The sequence below is a fragment of the Zonotrichia leucophrys genome, chromosome 15, assembly GCF_028769735.1.
Source record: "Zonotrichia leucophrys gambelii isolate GWCS_2022_RI chromosome 15, RI_Zleu_2.0, whole genome shotgun sequence".
Taxonomy (NCBI): Eukaryota; Metazoa; Chordata; class Aves; order Passeriformes; family Passerellidae; genus Zonotrichia; species Zonotrichia leucophrys.
The window spans coordinates 10,602,764-10,624,233 of NC_088185.1; the positions used below are offsets into that span (position 1 = coordinate 10,602,764).

The window sequence follows — 21,470 nt, forward strand, 5'->3', positions numbered from 1 at the left end:
TGCATGTCAGATGGCCAAGCTGCCTGCAGTCTATTTATAGCCCCCAGAAGGGACAGTCACCATGCAGGAGCTGACATGTTAATCCCACCCTGAACAGACAGTGTGCAGACACATACTTTGTGGTCCATTATAAATGAGTTGCCCAGAGCCATGTGAACTCTCTGCTTCAGTTTCTCTACTGATAAGGTGAATCCTCCTCAGGGATTTGTCAGTGCACCCTGCAATCCCTCCCTGCTTACAGACTGGCCAACACACCACAGCAATGAGCTCCAGCCAAAAAGGAATTACACCCCCTTCTCCTGACTGTGGGGTGGCTTTTTTCAAAGTAAAGCTGTTCCCATTTCCAGTCAAGCCTGACAAATTGTGCCCCATGCAGTTTTTATGCATTATGGAAATGTTATGTTGATGTTTTAAATTCAGCTTGCAGGGGTGTGACCCAGCCATGGACAGCAGTGTCAGAGCACAGAGAGGTGGGAGTGCCCAGACACAGCTGGGACTGTGAATCTGCAGGTGAGAGTGCCCAGACACAGCTGGGATCTGTGAATCTGCAGGTGGGAGAGCCCAGATACAGCTGAGACTGGGAATCTGCAGGTGAGAGTGCCCAGATACAGCTGGGATCTGTGAATCTGCAGGTGAGAGTGCCCAGACACAGCTGGGACTGTGAATCTGCAGGTGGGAGTGCCCAGATACAGCTGAGACTGGGAATCTGCAGGTGGGAGTGCCCAGACACAGCTGGGACCTGGGAATCTGCAGGTGGGAGAGCCCAGACACAGCTGGGACTGTGAATCTGCAGGTGGGAGTGCCCAGACACAGCTGGGACAGTGAATCTGCAGGTGAGAGTGCCCAGACACAGCTGGGACTGTGAATCTGCAGGTGAGAGTGCCCAGACACAGCTGGGACCTGGGAATCTGCAGGTGGGAGTGCCCAGACACAACTGGGACTGTGAATCTGCAAGTGGGAGAGCCCAGACACAGCTGGGACCTGGGAATCTGCAGGTGAGAGTGCCCAGACACAGCTGGGACTGTGAATCTGCAGGTGAGAATGCATAAACACAGCTGGGATCTGTGAATCTGCAGGTGAGAGTGCCCAGACACAGCTGGGACAGTGAATCTGCAGGTGAGAGTGCCCAGACACAGCTGGGACCTGGGAATCTGCAGGTGAGAGTGCCCAGACACAGCTGGGACCTGGGAATCTGCAGGTGAGAGTGCCCAGACACAGCTGGGACCTGGGAATCTGCAGGTGGGAGAGCCCAGACACAGCTGGGACTGGGAATCTGCAATGCAGCAGCTCAGACACAGGCACAGGTGAAGCAGGAGGTGCAGCACTGAGGTGAAGCACAAAGGGAAGGAGCAAAGCTGACCCTTACTGTTATTGGTGCTGTTGCCATTAAATGACCCAGTGGTGCTGCTGTTGTCCTTCTCTTTGTCCTGATTCTCAAAGTCCATGTTCAGAGACCTGCAGGGAACAAAGCAAAAGGGACAGGTGAGTTCCAAACTCCTGCTCAGGCTCAGCAGCTGCAGTCTCATTGCCACTGCCACAGCACCCTGCCCCTGGAGAAGCCCTGTAATGCTGGTTATTGCAAACAACACCAGACACAGGGGGAAATTAAAATAACTGAAGTGCTTAGCTCCAAATGAGGCCCCACATCCCAGATTCTGAGTGTCTGCACTGGGGAGTGCTGAAAATCTGTGCTGCTGTTTGTTGTTACCTGATTTCTGGGAAGTGTAGAACATGATGGAACACAATAAATATTTCAATTCTCTTGTGAATTTGAACTCTTTCCAAGTTCTCATTTTTGTTCCTTTTCTTTGGAATTTGACTATCAGATTTCATTTTTAAGACAATAATATTTCCTTCCTTGAAATGTTCTCATGAATGACCCAAACTAGCTTTTAAGTGTCTGCTTAATGTAAGGTCTTACTTCACTGAAAAAATTTCAGCAAAGCCTAGAAAATAATCATATGTATATTTTACATGCACACAGAACAGATGACTAGAGGAAGCTCTAAATAAATAGTACAAATTAATAAACTTTTATTAATCCATAGGAGCTGACAACAATCCCCTGAGTAGCCAGCTCAGCTGCTATTGATTCATCTTTTCATGTTTATATCAATACTTTTAAAACGTTCTAATTTAGGACAGTATTCTACCCCTTTTGCCACAGTCCTTCACTGTGATACAACTTTCAAATTATATTCTAACACATTTGGCATAACCTTCTGAAAAGGGGGAATTTCACTTAAGGTCTGTTTTGACCAGCAATGATTTCTATTGTTAAATTCAATGTGCTTTTAAACAAAAAATACCAGTAATCAAGTTTACCATGATAATTTCTCACTGATGTATGTGTGGTATCCACAATTTAGCTGCATATTGATTTATTCAAATGAGCTACAGAGAACCACCAGAAGCACTCAGCATCTCCCACTGCACAGCTCCTGCCTTAAGCTCACAGCAGCACCCAAGTATTCCAACAGAACTTCCAGGTCAACAGGAATTAAAGTTCTTTTCAAGTTTAGCTTAACTGAGTTACACAAAGTTAACAAATTCTATTCACTTCTCAGACCAGTAACAAATACACCACGGTCTTCTAAACTATTCTAGAGGTGTCACAGATATTTTATTGCAGTGCACTGGGCATGTACTGCAATGCACAGGTGAGCAAGTCTGTGCTGCAGTCCCAGAACCTGGAATTAGGCACAACCAGGTCTACAGGATCAAAACACAAGGGGTGTATTAAAGACAGGGGGGCTGAGCAGCTTCAGTCCACAAAACAAAACCAAGAAAAAGGCTCTTCCAGCACAGAACTGGTTTGCTCCCTTTGCTTCTATTAAGCAAATGCTCCCCAACAGTGTTATGAGATTAAAGCAGCTTCTGGTCTCAGGCAAAACCCAAGGAAGCTTCCACCTCAGAGCCACAGTGCTTCTACACAGATCATGGATCATCAGCTAAAGAGTTATGGAAAACACAAAGAGGCAACAGAGAACACTCAAATTCTAACAAATTAATCTGTTGTTCTTAGCTTGTTCTTTTAAAGATCTCTTTGCTCTGCCCTTTGTTTGGAGTGCCTCCATCATTCACTTGCACTCCCTTTTCCCCCATTATGCATTGTAGCTTTATAGTTTTCCTCTCAAGCTATAAAAATCTGGGAGGAGGCTGACAGCCCTCCAGGACTTGGTCCAAGATTCAGACAAACAAGATAATTCTTTTCTCAGGGCACTGTTTTCTTCCCCTCTGAATTAGCACAGTTTAGCAAGAACCTCACACCATCACTCTCCCAGTGGCATCGAGCAACTCATAACTTAAGGGATTTCTATCAGCAGAGAAAACTGGAAATAAAACCTATCACATCTACTCTCATAAACAACCTCAGCCCCTCTCTTTTCATTGCCATAGTGTCAGCAATTATTATTACCTATAAATATCCCTGCCTCCAAAGTAAGCATAAATTAGGAAATTACTTTCACTTAACAACACAGCTGCTCTTCCAAGCCAACCTCTGAATAATCTCCAACTGTTTTATGATCTGGCTCTTCCCTCTGCTACAAATTATCACTAACATACCAAAAAAACCTAAGAAGCAATCACTAAAACACCTTCCAAGAAAGTTAAAAATCATACTGTAAAACAAGATAAACTCAGAACTACTGGGCTGTAGAGAAATGGCAAGCTGGGAAACATTCCCTGTTTTGTTCAGGTTTCTCCTGGGCTCCCAGGGGAATGTTGAGTCAGCATCTCCCCTGGGGCACTGAGCTGCTCCATTGTTTCTTCTGCGGGTCCTCAGAGCTGCAGCTGTTGCATTTCCAGGCAGGGTTTCAAAGCCACCCAGTCACCCTGGCCCAGGGAGCCCCTCGGGAGGTTACCCCGAGGCCACAGCAATGAGCGATGCTGGCACTGCCTGCAAAGCTCACATTCAACCGTGCATCACTGCACAAACGCCTCAGGGAGACCCTGCAGGACATGTTCTTATCAAGCAATGGAGAAAACAGGAATGCAAGGATTTATCTATAGGGGCACCTGCAGATGCAACTTATTGAGAAGTCCCTTCTTGCTCTAGCAGTGAGGACAGCCACCCACCTGAGAGCTGTGGGAGCATGGGAATGCCATGCTGGAAAGCCAACCCTCAGCACACTGGGTTCACCATGTGAGCTCCTTCCTATTCACACCCACACTTTGGACACTCAAACCCAGAGACAGAAGGCCCCGGGGTCATCCCACACTTCTGGTTTGGCTCAAAAGCAGTATTTGAACAGGTAGATGCTGGGTTAAATCTGGCTTTACATAAGCTGAGAGCCCATGTCTGGGGATGTGACAGGATAAAGATTTAGCTGCTACCTGCAAAGCAACCCCAACATTAAAGTCACAGAGAAGCATTTGGACAAGAAGGTGGCTGTCCTGCCCTCAGAGACAACCTGTTCCAGGCTGAGCTCACCTCTTTAAAAATCCACAGCTAACACCTCTACTTGCATGCTCCAGCTTACAGCTTGTGATGGTTTAAGGGATTAGAGCTGCCCCTTTGGCAGCCAGCAATAGAAGAATGTCAAGCTCAAGGACTGAGAGCAGTCAGAATGTGCACGAGAGAGACGTTCAGGAGGGCTGGAAGCAAAATCTCCTGAGCCGGCACAAATGCAGGCAGGAAATGCTCGTTCATGCAGTCACAGAGGGGAACTCCTCTCTAGTGCTGCACTTTGTTCTGGGCTTCACCCACAATTGATCAGACATTCCTCTGAGTATACTGGGGTTTGGGATTTTTTCATTTGTTTTGGACAAATGCTGCTTCTATTAACAAGGACAGTGGACCAAGGCTTTCCTTTGTTCCCCTGAGGCTGCCTCAGATTAGATCCAGCACACACGTGGATTTTATCCTAATGACTCACCCACCCAATTCCTCCTGATCCTATTACTGCACTTCTGTTTCAGCCACTTGCCAGGAATATTACAACTACTCTACCTGCTTCTTTTCAGTTGAGAATCAGAAAGCAAACCCACCTTCTGCAACACAAAGGTTAACTGAGGAGTGCTATTTTCCTTTTGTCTTACAACAGCTCTGCAGAGACGAGCCCTCAAATCCAGATGAACACACCACTGCTGACAGATGAGAATGAGCACCCTCAGCTGTAACTTTTATCTTTCCAGCACATCAGTTTTCTAAGAAAATTCATCCACTTTGCCAGAAGTTTTTATTTTACTACTTCAAGAATTTCCAGATGAACATAATTTTGTAACTTACCACCACACTTTAATTTCTTAAATAACTTAATTGTATTTCAGACCTGTTTGTTAACACCACTGCACAGTTTTCTGTAAAAAACTCTTTTTGACCTCATTGTCTGATCAAAGAGAATCAGTTTGTCCAAGTCCCCAACGTAACTGTGGGTTTTAGGTCAGACACCTGCTAAAGGAATCACATATAGGAGATGGATTAGGAAAGTAATTTTAAAACTCTGGGACCCTATTTTGTCTGTAACTCACATTGTGGGGTCTTCAGGATACACACAAAGGCCAAAGACTAAAAGAGGACATTTCCTCAATGGTTTGTATCCATCACCATCCCACCACCCCATCCATGAGTCAGATTGCTCTGGAGTTCACAGGCCTTGCTAGGTGAGTAGATTTAAATGTAAAGTATAGGACAAAATGCCAAGAGCATGTGTAGGTACCAAGAGGAAGAGGATGGCAAACAGGGGAAGATTTTGAAGGGCAAGGAGCTCCAAGAAAGAAGCAATTCAAGTTCACACACTCCTGCTGTTTTATATTGCACTATGTTTTCATAATTGAATCTTAATAAATGCTATTGCTTCTTGCAGTCAGATGCATAGGTCCTTTTTACACAATAGCATAAACTCAAATAGTTAAAAATTTAATTGGTTCCTTGACTATATGCTAATCTGATTCAAAACTTGAAGAAAAAACTAAACAAATCCAACCTTTGATTACTTTTTTATTCTGATCATCTCTAGATTTTATTTTTCCAAAGCTTTCTATTTTAATTTCACCAGCAGTGCTGTTACCTAACGCTTGCTAACAACAACAGACAGCTCCTGCAAAAAAATTGCCTCTTTCATTATATGACTTTATTAACTTACAGTAGTGATATAAAACCTCTTATCCTAAAACAGCTGCAGCTGACATCATATGGATGAGCACAGCTATCATCTATTTCAGGAGTGCTCATAGCAGTTCAGAGACTCCACAGTGAGTGTAAGGCCTTTTATCACAGAGCTGTGAAATGAAGCAATGCTCTTCAAGAAACAGAAAGAAAATCATGCTGTATTTAAGTTTAAAAAAAAATACTTTCATACAGTGATTATATTGTTTCAATATTTCAGTATGAGCCTCATTCCTTAGGTGCCATTACAGTAAAACAAACTGTATACTACAGCATGCAGGTCTAAAAGGATAATTGAGTTTTCTCTGAACTATCCTCAAGTCTCCTAAAATGAGGCAAATTTGATTTTTGAAGACTCAGACTGATCCTGCAGCAGTTCAGGGATGCTTTGCTGGAATGGAACACTGGCAGTGTTTCCCATTTCCCCATGAGCTGTCACTGACACTGCAGCAGGCAGCAGTGGCACCCAGGGACTGCTGCTCCACAGGACAGGTCTGAAATCACAGCACAGCAATCCCAATCTACCACCACTGGCTAATGGATTGAAAACTCTGCTATCCAGAACATTACCTCCTATCTGTCCCAACAATCCTTTTCTACTCTCTGAAATAGGATTTTACAGAGCTGTCCTCAAGGACTGACTTTTAAGTCATCTTATATGTGCTTGTAAAATGACAATTGCATCCTTCAGAAACCCCAGCTTGCTGTTACTGCTTCCTTTTCCATTTCCTTCTCAGAAGCAAATAATTTTTATGTTGGCTATGTCTGACAAAGATACAATGAAACAAAAAAGGCATAAACTGTATTCAGTCACTTGCAATATTTTTACTTGAAAAATAAAAACTCTGCAGAACCTTAAAAAGAAAATCTTACCTGAAACTGCCGTAGACTATGAGGAGAATAGAAATCAGGAAGGTGGACACTTGACTGGAATCCACAAGGGAATATGCCCTGCAAATAGGAAAAAGAAGGCAGGTTTGTCATTGTGAGTGTCCATTTGCTAATTCTTTTTCTTATTTTAATATAAATACAGAAACGGATGACAAATCACTGCAGCTCCCTCTGAGGTTCTTGTCTCATCTGGAACACAAAACCTGTAGCTTGTGAATTCACTCATTACATTCAAGGCTGCAGCATGAAAAATCTGCACAGCCAAAAAAGGACAACTCAAAAGCCTTGTGGTAATTTATTCTGAACTCACCAGATTCAGGGGTTTTTCCTCAAACTCATTAAAATTACTTCAATTGAAGCTACTGCAAAACCTGCATGTCAACAACAGTAACCTGTTCCATCTTCAGAGTGGCAATGTGGGAGCTGAGGCCTCACTTAGCTGGGGGAAAAACCCCAACCAAACAAAGAAACCCCCAAACCTCACAACAAGCAGCAACGTTCATTTATTAAACCACACTCAATCACCTCCCTATTCCAGCTTGCAGATCACTCAGTGCAGGGTTACTGATGGACATTTCAAACCCAGCTTTACCTGACTGACTTCCTAATGTGTTTAAAGCATGAAATATGAACATGGATGCAGCAGAGGCCACTGTGCTGGCAGGGCACAGCAGGCAAGGGAGGCTCTGGGAGTCACTCTGCAACTCCCAACAGGTTCTCCATAACTTGTACTAAAGTAATGGAAAAGAACAAGAAAAATACTCTGTGTTCATTGCATTAGTCTTATCCTACAAAAGACAGAACTGAATATTTCTGAAACCAACCAAAAAGCCCAATTTCAGCAAGGCTATGGATATGGAACAAAGATAATTGAATTACATGATTGTTCCAAATTAAGTACCACTGAGCAAATAAAACCCGAAGATATGAGACAGTTAAAGAAACACTCATCCCATTCCCAATTCAAAAGCAATTTAGAGATAATTACCAAACCACTAGACACACAATTTAAAATACTTTTGTTTAATATATAAACACAAATGTGAATCTTCTACTACAGAAACTCAATATTAAACATCACTGACAAACAGACTGCCTCTTCCAGATGGAATTATATACTTGTGCAATAAGCTTTTAAGAAATTAGACTTCTTTGGTTAATTACCATTAATAACTTCCACACATCTCCACACTGAAAGTGAAAATCAGGTATCTTATTTGCTCATAATGTTGGCCAACACATAAAGACAATCTTAAGCTTTAAGTATTGTATTTTCTTTGTATGCATGATCTTTAGTTCCAGGCTGTGGAACAGAGCCCTGAAAAGCACCCATGAAGATCAATACAGTGAATTGCAAATACATGCAGCACAATAACTCAGCACTTACAACCAGTGCACACATAAATGCTCAGGTCATACACAATGCAGCTCACAGCACATGATTTTCATGCCATGGTTGCAGCTAAACTCACACCAAAGGAAAGAGCCTGAGGACATTCACACTGGCTCTGTGTCCTGCTTCCAGCTCTGATTTCAGAGGGAAGCATTCCCTCATCCAGCCTTGCACAAAGGGAAAGGAAAGCTTTGCATTGTTTGGATTTGAGAATAAATAGTGGAACTTGTCTACTAAAAGAATACTCAGAAACTCCACATTTATAAGAAAAACAAAATGAATGTAATTTCAGAATGGATTAAACATGGCCAGGGTTATGCACTGAATTTTATTATGTTCATAAAGTTTTATCTTCACAAATCAGTGAATACTTTTGAGATGAACAATGTCTGCTGCATAATTCTTCATTCGGTGACAACACTGGAGGCTATGATAATTAAAATGCCATTTTGTCATCATTTTAAATGTTAGTCACAACAACACTGTAAATGTTACAAAGATTCATAAAACAGATAAAATAGAAATGATACATGGAGCATGGATCAGCCCTGTGCATAATCCATCAGTTTTGTATTAAAACTGAGAGCCCTCTGGTTTGATGAAGAAACTGAAGAAATGCAAACCCGTGTTAAACTCTGATCTCACACATCCAGCCCTGCTGTCAGGCTGCTCTGGTGCTCAGGACTGCAACCTGCTGATCCTGTGCCCGGCAGAAATGAGAATTAAAGTCCTTCCATGCTGCACAAGTGCAACAGAGGAATTGGAAACTCATCACAGACCAGAGATGTTTCCTGACCACCCCCCTAAAACAACCTCAAAGCTCAGGGTTGCTACCAGGATAATTTCATATTCTGATATTCCAGCAAACAGGGCCAGGGAGATGCAGTCACACTTTCCTTCCTCCTCAGGCAGCTGGAAAAAACCAAGGCAAAACACACAGAGTGTGACAGGCTGAGCTGAGAGAGCAGCTCAGGCATGTCCAGATTCCATCCAAAGTTTCCAACACAAGGAACCCACAAGGAAACTTGAAGGATAATTTTACAATGCCAAAGTGAATCTCATTGTAATAAAACCTCACATCTTTTAAACATTAAATTTCCCTACGTTATTTAAGGTATTGCACAAGACATGAAACCAGAAGTGCTTCCTAAAATCCACTGACTGGATGGACAGTTTGTTAAGAGACTAAAAATCCTTGATCCCAAATAAATACTTCCTAACACATTACTCTAGGTTAGAGGTAATAAGCAAATTACTATCACTGAAAGAATGAAAAAGTAAGATTACTTCCAAGTTTTTAATATTATTCAAAATGCCAGTGTCTTGCAAACCAATTTTTAATTCTAACTGAAATTTAAATAACCTTGTACAAGCCCAACAGATTCCACATGCCCATAGCAGGATTCTCCTACAGGCACATTTCAAGTTCATGTGCTCTCACAGCCGAGCAGCATCAGGGCCATGTTCCTCTCAAATGGCACAGCCACAGCCAGAACCCACAGCAATGAGCTTTCAGAAGCTGCAGTCACATTTAAGCAGCCTTCCACTGCACATATAAAAATGAAACCAGCTTCCTTCTAACAAGGTATTTCTGTAAAACTCTTCAATCTTGGAACAAGGAATGGAAACTTATGCACAGAAAATGCCGGTAACAAGCTCGTGCACAGTTATCCTTTGACTTAAGTACTGATTTTAGATGCAATTCTCAGTACTTACAACACAACAGTCTACAAAGAAAATATTATTCTTCATCCTCAATCTGAAAATTAACACTGGATAAGGCCATGCTAAAGGCTCTTTTGAAGCTGACTTCAGTGCAGTTCACCTGTGTGTCACGTTACAAGAACAACTCCCAGCTCATTTCCAAACTCCAGCATATCTGCAGAACACTGCTCAAAGTACAAAGACAACTTGGGTTTTCCCAAGGAAATACATTTTTCAGGATTCTTGCACTACCACACCTGAAATCCCACATCCATGTAAGGAAGCTGGTTTAAGCATTATTATTAATAAAGCTATCAGATTCTAACTTAGTTAAGTAACAAGTAACTAATTATTACACTCTAGTACTTAATAAAGCCAAGCACTCAAGTCCCTTAAGACCATTTTCTCAGCCAGCTGCTGGGAGGTGACTTCTATAACCTGAGCTCTCACTCTGAACCTGCACCTTTACATGGCTGAGATCAATTTTCATAAATTCTCTGCCATGAGGCATCTATTTGTGGCAGCTCCATGGGCAAGGCTCAGAACACAGAGCCTGCTGCAGCATGCCAAGGCAGAGACACAGCCAGCACTGTTCCATGGCATATTCTGTGTGTCTGCCCCAGGGGCTGACAGTGAGAGCATTGTGCACACAACAATCCCAGCAGGGCTGCCCAGCCTGGCACAGAGAGCTCCATGGACCTTTACCTACAGAACAACCCAGGGGTGCCCACTGGGACACAGCAGCACCCCCAAACAGAAACCAGGCAAACCCAGCACAGCCCTGAGGGCTGGTGTGCAAGCAGCACTGTCCTCTCTCCTGGGAAAAATGAACAACTTCTGTATTGCCAAGGGAACACAGAGCCACTGCATTCCCAGCCAGGGCAGATGGGAACCAGCTCATCGAAGGTGCCACAGCAGCACAATGGCACCACACTGAAGACACTTGGAAGCTCCTTCCTCTGAATCAGCTGCAGGTCAAGCTCTTTGCTGTGGGATCTCAGCATCTCAGTCCTGAGGTGCCGGGCCACCGAGACCACCCTTGGGGGGCTCGGGAGTCCTGGAATGTTGCCAGAAGTGTCTGGTGGCTGGACTTTGATCCTACACAGGAGACGACACCTGTATGAGGACAGGAGGGTTTCACCGGGGTGAATGGCGAAGGGATAAGTTAATTAGAGGGTAAGACACAGGGTTTAGGATTTCTGTACAGGGGGTTTAGAGAAGTAAGATGGAGGAATTGGGGCGTGTCCTGTCCTTCTTCTTCTTCTTCTTCTCCTCCATCTTCTATGGTGATGGTGGCACTTTAGGATTGGTCATTACTAAAAGTGCACCGGGCAATAAGAATAAATGGTATTGGAGAAAAATGATAAATATTGTACACGTAACTTTGGGTATAAAGATAGGTGGCTGTCCGGAGGGCAGGACAGTGTGCTCATGGCTGGCTGCTGAGCAGAGCTCTGTCGGGCTGAAAGAAAATCTTTTAGATAAACAATTAATAAACACAGAGACCGAGAAAAGAACTGAAGCCTCTTCTCGTTCTTTGATACGCGGGCTGCCCAAGGCCACTCCGGGCCTTTCCAGGCCCTTCAAACAGCCGAAAACCGGACACTTTGCCCCTGTCCCTCAGGCCCAAGCTCACCTGTCTTTGTGGACATTTACCCTACAAGGTTCTGCCATCTGCCTGTTTTCTATTATGAACCTTCTGGGGGTTTTTTTTATGTATTTCCACTCAAGAAAATCACCCAGTCAATATAAGCACTGCTTTTCATGTTTCAGCTCCTCCTTGTCACCAGAAGACAGTTTCTGCATAACAAACTCCTTCCTTCCAAACCTCCAGCAGGAAACCTCAGGCAAAGTCTGGGGATCCTTTTTGCCCTCTGTGTTGAGCAGTGAGAATCTGCAATCTGAATTTGTTCAATGAAGACCCAAACTAGGAACCAAAGGTGTCTCCAGATGACAGTGCACAGCACTCCACTCCTGTCATGGGCAGTCTGAAATGACCACAAGCCAGCACAACCATCACAAAAACAACTTCTCACCTTTGCCAATCACCTGTTCTTCTTCATCTCATCTCTGCATAACCATCTGCAAAATCACACACAAAACCAGACTGAGGAACCTGCCTCCCTGAATAATAATGATGCACAAATGGGAAAGTTTCTCAAGTGATTCAGACTCCTGATCTGGCCCATCTCTGGACATAAAATCAAAGAGAAAAGACTTTTCAGTGGCAGCATTACCTTAAGTACCCCAAAATTATTGCTCAAGATATTAGGGAAGTTTTATGTATTTGAAATAAAACCCCTTTCTGTTTGCACAAGATACCTATTAAATGCATGATCATAAAAATGAAACACAGATGAGTAAATATCAGTCCTGACTCCCAGGTACAAGAGCCATTCTTGTGAGGAATTCTGCCAAGGGGCAATGAGAGCCCTGTGCCCTGAGGTTTCCATAGCAATGCACCCTCAAGGCCTTGGACATGAATCATTCCCATCCAAAAGCTGCTGTAACAGCACAAGACAAACCCTCCCTGCACACTCACAGCACCTATACAAGAAGGCAATAACAGAGCAACAAATAAATCACAAGGACTTGGAAAGTGCAGCAGATGAACTAAGTTCACTAAAGCTCACATGAAGAGAGATTGCATTTCATCATGGATTTTTTTTAACCAGTGATCAAAACATCCAAGAGTTCACAAGATTGAGGAAAACAAGACTATAAAAGGATGGTGAGCATGCTAGATAGGCTCGAGTACAGATGGATTAAAATAGAAAAGTTTTTGCTGTGTTTAATGGGACCAAATCTATAACTTGCAGATATCACAGAATCACAAATTTGCACTGGGAATGGAAGGAGATAATTTAATTCACTGATCTTACTCTGGGGAGAGACAATCAGTCATGACAGGTGCTTACCTCATCTGTTGTTAAAAATTAATTGGTGAAAAATTCAGGGACTTTCTTGACATGTAATGTAAGTTGTTCTGACTGCAATTTTTGTCCACAATTTTTCTCCTTTGAAAAGTCCTTTTCAAAACTCATGGAGAGCTTTTCATACTGGCCACATCTGGGGTGAAGTGGATCCAAACATGAATGAATATTTCCACTCACATATTTCAGTTTCTGAAGGATGTGGCTGCTTGAGAAGTGACCACACAAAACTTCAAATATTCTTCAGCCCACATTAAACCCATGACTATTTACCCAATCAATATGGTACTTTTCACTTGCATTTCAAATACCACCCTTATAACCAAATGTCCACTGTCTCCTCACAATATAAGTGACATTAATCCACACCCAACATGAATCCCAACCCTCTTCAAAAGAAAATTCCTCAGAGGTGGGTACAGGGATTGGAACAGGGATGTCAGGGCACCTCCCTCTGCCTCTCCCTGCTCTGTACTCAGCATTCATTCCCAGAACTTGCTGAGGGCTCACATTCAGTGTGAGGGTCCCATCTCAGCTGATGGGCAACTCTTTCAAAAGGAAATTTTAAAAATCCCCAATATCATTAAAAAAAAAACCAAAAAAACTCTCAAAAAACCATTAAACCAAATCAGAACAATCAACTTCTGCTGGAAATCTGGTGTTGAATGTCAAAATCAAGGATGGAGAAAATTTCCACTCCCCTCCTCCCAAGGGTTTCATGTATTTCAAAGCATTTTTAGTGTGTTTATTCCATCAGTGATTGTCTTGGCAACAGAAAAACAGAAAGTCAAGAAATAGCAGTTGGTAAACTTGAAGCAAGCTGCAGAGTATTTCTGCACTTCCTCTGCCCCACACCAGGTTTTTATAGCCATTAACTCCACATGGAAAACAACATTCACCCTGACACTGCTGCACTGACCCAATGGCTGCGGCTTTTTTGGACCATGCAAGAATGTGCCTCTCATGAGGAAAAGATTTTCCTGAATCTACCTGCTTTGTAAGCTTTTAAACATTCTACTATTTCATTCCTTAAAAAGAGTGTGTAGTAACTCAGTGATTAGGGCAATTTATTGCTAAGAGCAATTCATTGCTGATGCTCAGGTACCTGGCCCTTGTGAGCTGCCACTGTAGAATTATTTATTAAGAGCACAAATCAAACTCAAGGACTCCAGAGCACAGTCCTAGGGCACATGAAAGAAGAGCACTGCCATGGACATGAAGATCAATTACAGCTAATTGCACAAACACTCATTTTGGCTGGGGGTGGACTCATTCCAGAGGTACAACCAATTCTGCTTTTTTCCTTTGCTGGATTCCAGGTCAAGGGGATGACTAAAAAGCCTCTTTCAGCTGCCTTACATGTGTAAGATATACACATATTTAAGAGCCTCCATTAGGCTTGCTGCCAAACCACAGTTAAATCTGAGTGTAACAGTTAAAGGTATAATTTTAAGTGTGAAGTCATGGCACCCACAGCTGTAAACATATCTCAAGACTCTTCTATTCTTTAGTGTGATTCATAGGAAAAGCGAGCAAATTGCTATGGCTTGGCTTCTGTTAAAGGAGTAGCTTGTTTTCTAAAGTAAGTTTACAATTTCATCTCATTGTCACATGCAGATCTCACTGTCATGCTAAGTATGAGTAATTCATGGAAACATGGGTTATGTCAGAAAATAAAACAAGTCTAAAGTGAAACAAAACAAAACAAAGAGAAAGGAGTAATATGGAATGTCCCACTAAAACCAGACTTTCCTACACAGACTCTGTGAGGGCTCAGGCAGGCATTTCAAACCGTAACCAGAGAACAATTCTGCTGTTTACCAGGCACAGCTCCCACAACAACATTTTCACATTATTAAATACCATACATAGATTTTTTTCCTACCCCCAAAAAAAATTTTAAATCCCAAGCACCTCCTCTATTCTTTCCAGAAAGCTGATTTCCTAAATTATCTCTGCAAAACCAAATTCTAAGCTCCCAACTAAATTGCTAAGAGCAAACCCTCCTCTGAGCTCACTTTGAGAGGAAATTGAAGTATCCAGTAAGGCATCAGGAGACACAGACTTGAAAAAAAAACCAAATTCTGTTAAAAACATTGTCCAAGCTGCTCCTTTGGCTCAGCCCACTGTTTGCCACCAGAACAAAGAATAACATGTTTCACAGTTTTTTGGAATTATGGCCACTGGAAGATTTCCAGATTTCACATTCTGCTTGGTGCACTCATTTCCGTGCAGGAATGGGAGCACAACTTCCAGTCCCTGCATGGAAGCACAACAGAACTTCAGTCATGCAGAGGAGCATTATCCCAAACCAACACAGGACAGAGCCCACATACCTCAAAATATTTTCAGCTCCTGATGTCCCCAGAGCTCCAGTGGAACCAGAGTCATTTGACAGAGGATATTTGGGAGCAAAATTTGCAATCAGTGGTAAATGGAGAAAAATGAACCAGTACAGCTTCAAATAAACTGTACTGGACACACACATCTGAGTATGGAATAGCCTGAACTAAAATAGAGATCCAAAAATCATAGGATTGTCTTTGACATTGTTGTCACAGAAAACACTGCCTTTTTTCAATTCCACACTGGATACATAATTTTTGTCTCTTACCTAAATACACACACAAAATACTTTTTTGACATTCCTTATGCTATTGAGGAGGATTGGTTGGTTGATTTAAACTGGGTCAAGAGTTTTGCTCTAAACTTGACAAATGAAAAAGGATCTGGGAACCTTCCCTCCTTTCTTTCTCAAAGAAAGAAAAAATAAGCAGTCATGAAAAGCAGAGAATGCTTTTGCTGCCAAATATATGTGACCACCAGCCAAGGAATCCTCTCCAGGAGCAAGATTTGGAAATTGTATCACCAGGATTTTGAAACTGTGAAAAGTACAGTGATGTCTGCAATAGGGGACCTCCACTGAAGGAGTATAATTTCAACTGAACAAGAATATGTGGAAAAACACATATTTTGATATCAAGATACAGAGCTTGCTAGTAGCAAATGTTTTACTTGATTTTATATTTTAATTGTGTCATGTTTGTTTAAATTGAGCTGTACCAGATCAGGCAACTTCTTCCACAACACTGGCATCTACTGCAGACCAGCCCCAGCACACTGCTGAGCCAAGGCACAGCCCTGGTTCTGTTTCCTAAAACTATTGTTACTTTTATCCCTCCTTGACAATTAAATCTGAAGGACCCCAGCTTATGATAGGATTTGCCTGTGCTGGTTTGAAAATTGAAAGTTTGAGGCAAGGAAAGCTTAACAGGCTCCACTGCAAACTGTACCAACTTCAGTTTGCTCACCTCTGATTCAGGGGCATTAAGAGTTTTGCAAACAAAACCTGCTTTTTCAAATACTTGCCACTACAATTAGCTTGGGTTTTGATACTAAAACTTATTCATGGACAGGAGAAGAAGAAAGAAGCAGAAAAAGCCATCACAGACAGCCCTGGTTTTATAAAGCAAGTTTTGATTCAGGCCAGCAGCTGCACAATCAGCAGGTGTGACACAGAGAGAAAAGGAATCAAGATGTGGCCATGAACAAGGTGGGACTAAAATCCTTTAGGGAACAGCTTACAGCCAGACCTCACTGAGCACATTGTAATACACACACCTGGAATCCAAGCTTTGCTGGAGCTAAGGGAAATAAAACAAAACTAACCTTCCTATCTTCCTGTACCCAACCTTCCATGCATTAATTAAGTTCATTTTTAAAACAGACCATAAGAACTGTAGTTGCTGCAATATATAACATTTTATAATACTGTGTGCTATTTCAGCCCTTTCAGATTTGGTTTTCATTAGTAAACTGCAGATAACTTTGCTCCAGCACAGGACAACACCTCGAGGCACTCACTAACAATAAACCCAGCACCAACAGCAAACAGGGCATTCACTGAGGGGCAAGAAGCAGCCATTCTGCATTTGGGAGGGCACAACCATCAGCTTGCTTAAAGGATGCTTGAGGATGAAAAAAAAAAAAATTCCACTTGCTAAACTAATTAAAGAAACTGTATTGTCCTTAACTGTCTATCACTTTACAAAAGACTTCAGTTCAATGCAGAGGGCAGATTCAAATTGTGCTGTAGTACCATAAAAATTGCCAAACAGAAGTATAAATACAATGTTTCTGTGGAAAATTAAAACCAACAAATATCAGAACAAGATGTTAATATATAACCATGACAATGCACATAAATATATGTATGAGAGAGACATTTTAAGAGTCACAGCTTAACCACAAGAAAGAAGTGACCACACAGGGAGACCTTCCTCAAACACAGAAAACTGTTTCCACCTTCCACAAATAATCAAGAGGAGGATGGGAAGGAGGGAGAAGAGAGGAGGTCAAATCAAGATCTGTGACACACAATCCTCTCTTGCCAGAGCCACAAGTATATTTCTTTATGTAAATTTTCAGATTCCAACAGACCAGTGAACTCTGCAAAGGTCAGTCCAATATTTGGCCTACTCCAAAGACTTGCTGAAACAGCTCTTTTATCTAAATTACCACTTTCAACTGTATGAATTTTCAAAAACCAGCCCTTTTTACATCAGGAAAAAAGGCAAATTAAGGGTGTGGTTACCATAATTAAAGTGTACAAAGTACCACTGTGCAAGCTGTCTACAGCTTTATGCTCCACAGCCTAATCATGATCCAAATAACATCGTGCTTCAGAAAGGGCCATAAGGAAATGTCAGTGGTTATCCTTGGCACAGCAAAGTTTTCTGCAATTTTGATGGCTAAGACCTCTTTGGATTATAAAAGTATCAATTTATATCCCAGTCATATATACAACCTGGAGTTCCCAATCACTTGGTGGTAAAGCTCTGCATTACACAGAAGGCTGCTCAGTGCTGGGTTTCATTTTCTGGCACTTATTCCAATCACAGGAAAAAAATAAAAACTTCCTGAGAATCTTCACGTTAGGCTCCCATCTATGTTTTGATCTCTGTAATTTTTACACTGAACAGGAAAGTGCATTAGAATGACTATAACCATATAAACCAGGAGGATGCTCCCCACTTGCAGTTTACAGATGATTTGTTAAATAAAGCACATTTCCCTTGCAGAGGGAGTCCCAGGCTCTCCCACAGAGGATTCCCCAGGAGCTGCTGGTGCTGCCCCAGCCGGGCACAGCTCTCCCATGGGTGCTGCTCCTGCAGAAAGCCCTGCTGGCACCACAGTGCCAATGCTGACAAGCAATTTCTGTCATGACTCAGTGCTGTTACACAGCTGCCACACCACAGATCTCAGATCTCAGAGGACCCTGTGCTGTAAGCTGATAAAACATGGGAGTTTCTGTCATTTGGAGTTCAATATTTGTCCCAGTCCTCACTGCTGCTCCATCTGGAGCTGGAAGACAGCAGTGAGCAAATATCTCCTATCTGCCTCACAATTAAGAGATTCATATTTACTCTGCAGGTTATTGCCAAACAATGAATGTTCCACCTCTGACAGTGTGTGCTGTAACACTGACTACATGCACAATAAATTGTGTTTTCACTTAAGGAAAAATAAACAAACAGAACCCAATCCAACCTCTCTCAAATAGTCAGAGAACATCAAAACAAGCTCATAAAATTGGACATAGCCTTACTTTTGAGTATTTTCAAACCATGGCACTTGGATTTTTTCTAAATTTAGAAAAGAGGGATAGGAAGACTTCAGCTCTACACTTGCTCATGTCAGGAATTCCCAGAAGCTCCCTGGGCCTGTAACAGCCCCAAAGCTCTGTAAGAGAATCAGGTTACTTCGGCAGACACAGGCACAGCAGTCAAACTAAGCTGAACAAGTCTATTTTCCAAACATCCAAACATGATCAAAAGGCACAAAAAGTAGAAAGCAGAAAGTGTTATCATTATTCCTGATAATACAAGAAAAAAAGTGCTGGTGGGGCAAAAAATGAGCTTCAAGTGGGTGAAGGAAGGACCAGCAATGGATCCAGAAGATGCAAGGTGTTTCCTTTCACACTTGAAGCAGAAGCACTGACTGAAACACGCCTACTACTTTGCTGTGTGAGTGAAAAGCCAAGGAATTAAAAAGAAAAGCCAACAAAAGCAAAAAACCCAAACTTCCATGGAGCTAGAAAGAAAAGCTTGAAGTAAAATCTCACACCTGTAATATTGTAATGATAATATTTCATAGTTCCAGTACTTGATTTTTTAATAATGCACTGCTATTCATAAAACCAGAAATATAATTCTAAAATAAAAAAGCAACATAATATACTTTTTGAACAAATGCAAGGCAACTTCTTTACAAATACTAAACTCTTTTAAACAGGAAATAAATTAGGGTCTACACTACCAATATGTCAAAGAGCAGCTTTTCAGTGCAGAATGGATCCCACCCAGAGAGAATGCACAAAGGCCCCTTTGAACACACCACAATTCCCATGCTTAGTTCAGTTACAACTGAGGCAGTACAAAGGGGGAAATTAAATTTAAAACTGGGAATTTCCTCCTGCTCTGATGCAACTCACACCTTCAAGCACAGGACACACTCCACAAAGTCTCTGCAACAATGGGAATAAATCACTATTTTATTTAGCACAGGACAGCCCAAACAAGCAAATGTGTGTTTATTTGAGGAAGAAAATTTCTGAGCATAAAGCATCAAGCTGAGACTACAGAGAGCAGAGCAGGTACCTGTGCCAAAGGCTGGGTGACTCAGGGCACCAGGCAGCAGCAAACAGAACTTCAGCTGCAATTGTTAGCATGGCACTGAACACACATGAACAGACTCCAATGCAATCACCTCGATAAAACTGCACATGATTTACTCCAGGAGTCAGTTGGGGTTTTACATTATGAGCATTAGGATTTCCCCATACTAGTGAACCTATTAGTGCCAGTATTTTGGACAGACACTTTTCGATTTTCCAAATTTTTTTGAGTCATGTGGGGTAAGAGCACAGAGCCCATCCAGCACAGCAGGAGAGGGGGCTGCTGAGGGGGAAGGCAGGCTCAGATAGGAATTTAGTTTCAGTGTGAGCAGGATTATTAGCCTGTCACTGGGATGAGTGCAGAGAAGGGTTTCTAAGATGACTAGGAGAGATAGGAACTGAGTTTATTTAGTCTAGAAAAATACACAGTAAGGGGAGAAACCCAGAGGCAAAAGGAAACACTAAGTGGAAGAACTATGAGATTAAAACGACCTAAAATTGTGTTACACCAGGGGAACCTACACTCTTTCCCAACACCAAACTGTAAACTGATCCAATTCCCCCTCAAATCCAATTTTTTTTTTCCAATTAACATCTCCATAGTCACAGGAACACTAGTGACAACACAAGAAGTGGCAGTTCTTCCAAGTTTCACCCACTGTGCTTTTTTGGGGGAGGGGACACCAAAACCCAAAGAACACAAAAACCAAGTGGACCAGTTCCAAATGTATTACCCAGTATGCTCTTTTCAGCCTTGAGAAACAAGAAAAAGAAGGAGAACATGTCCTACTGCTCTTTTGTACTCACTTATTCTAAACAGTAGAGGTTTAATTAAATGATAATGTTCAGAGATTATTAGAGGCATCTCACATGCTGAGCTGGGCTTCCAAATGCTGAAATGCTTATTAACAGCAAATTTTCTCAACAGCAGCTGTCATGTCTTCAATATTGCACCACAAAAACCTTTTGGACAAACTGAAGTACAGGAATCTTCATGTACAGGAGCAAATGAAATCTCTGTTTGACCAGGATCAAATTACAGCCACTTGAAATCTGCACTAGTTTCATCAGAGATATTGTCATTTCATCGTGCATCATTCTCCTCCTACAAACACAGAACTGAAATGCACACCCCAGACCCAGCATCACACCACACACAGGGTGAGTCTGTAATATTCTGCAAAATCAGGCTTGAAAACTATTAGAAATGCCAAACAAAACCAAAATACTATTTTTATTGGACAAAATGTTTGCCTTTTAAAAAGTAAATTTCTAGGTAAAGGCATTGAGATAACATTACACGGGAAAGTCATTTCTCTCCTGTTTCAGGTCATCCTCTCATTTGCACCAGTCATTCTAAATACACATTTCATTAATTCAAGCTGTACTCCTTTCATGTGTGTTTTAGGCTAGAGAAACTGCAACACAGCAGAGCAGAGATCCACTTCTAAAAAGAAGTTTTTCCCTCAGTGTTCATTAAACATCACAGCAGAGTCAGATTACATCTCCACCAGCATAAACCCAGCCCAGACAAACAGTCCAGCCCTGACAGGAGCAGCCACATCAGATTTTTCAGGAGTTGGGAAAAATCATGACACTTCCAACCACATGGATAGAGAGGAAAACACAGAAATGCAAGCCAGGTTAACTTCATTTCTGTCCATCTTGAACAGGATTGCTTTGAAAAGAGTCAACAGACACTTCAGTACGAATTCTGAACCCACAGAGGCAACGGCCTCCAATTCTGACATTAACTTTAAA

At 42.1% G+C, this 21,470-nt stretch overlaps 1 protein-coding gene across 2 annotated transcripts in view; it reads right to left on the reverse strand.

The window, feature by feature from the left end:
- SPPL3 (signal peptide peptidase like 3) overlaps positions 1-21,470 on the reverse strand; it is a 57,355-nt gene that overhangs the window by 17,294 nt on the left and 18,591 nt on the right. The window contains exons 2-3 of one of the 2 annotated variants that reach the window (XM_064727036.1): positions 6,986-7,063; positions 1,367-1,455 (exon numbers count right to left, since the gene is read on the reverse strand). In XM_064727036.1, the coding sequence (XP_064583106.1) occupies positions 1,367-1,455; positions 6,986-7,063 (167 nt within the window). Of the gene's footprint in view, positions 1-1,360; positions 1,456-6,985; positions 7,064-21,470 lie in introns of both variants that reach the window. The other variant, XM_064727037.1, reaches the window with a different exon arrangement.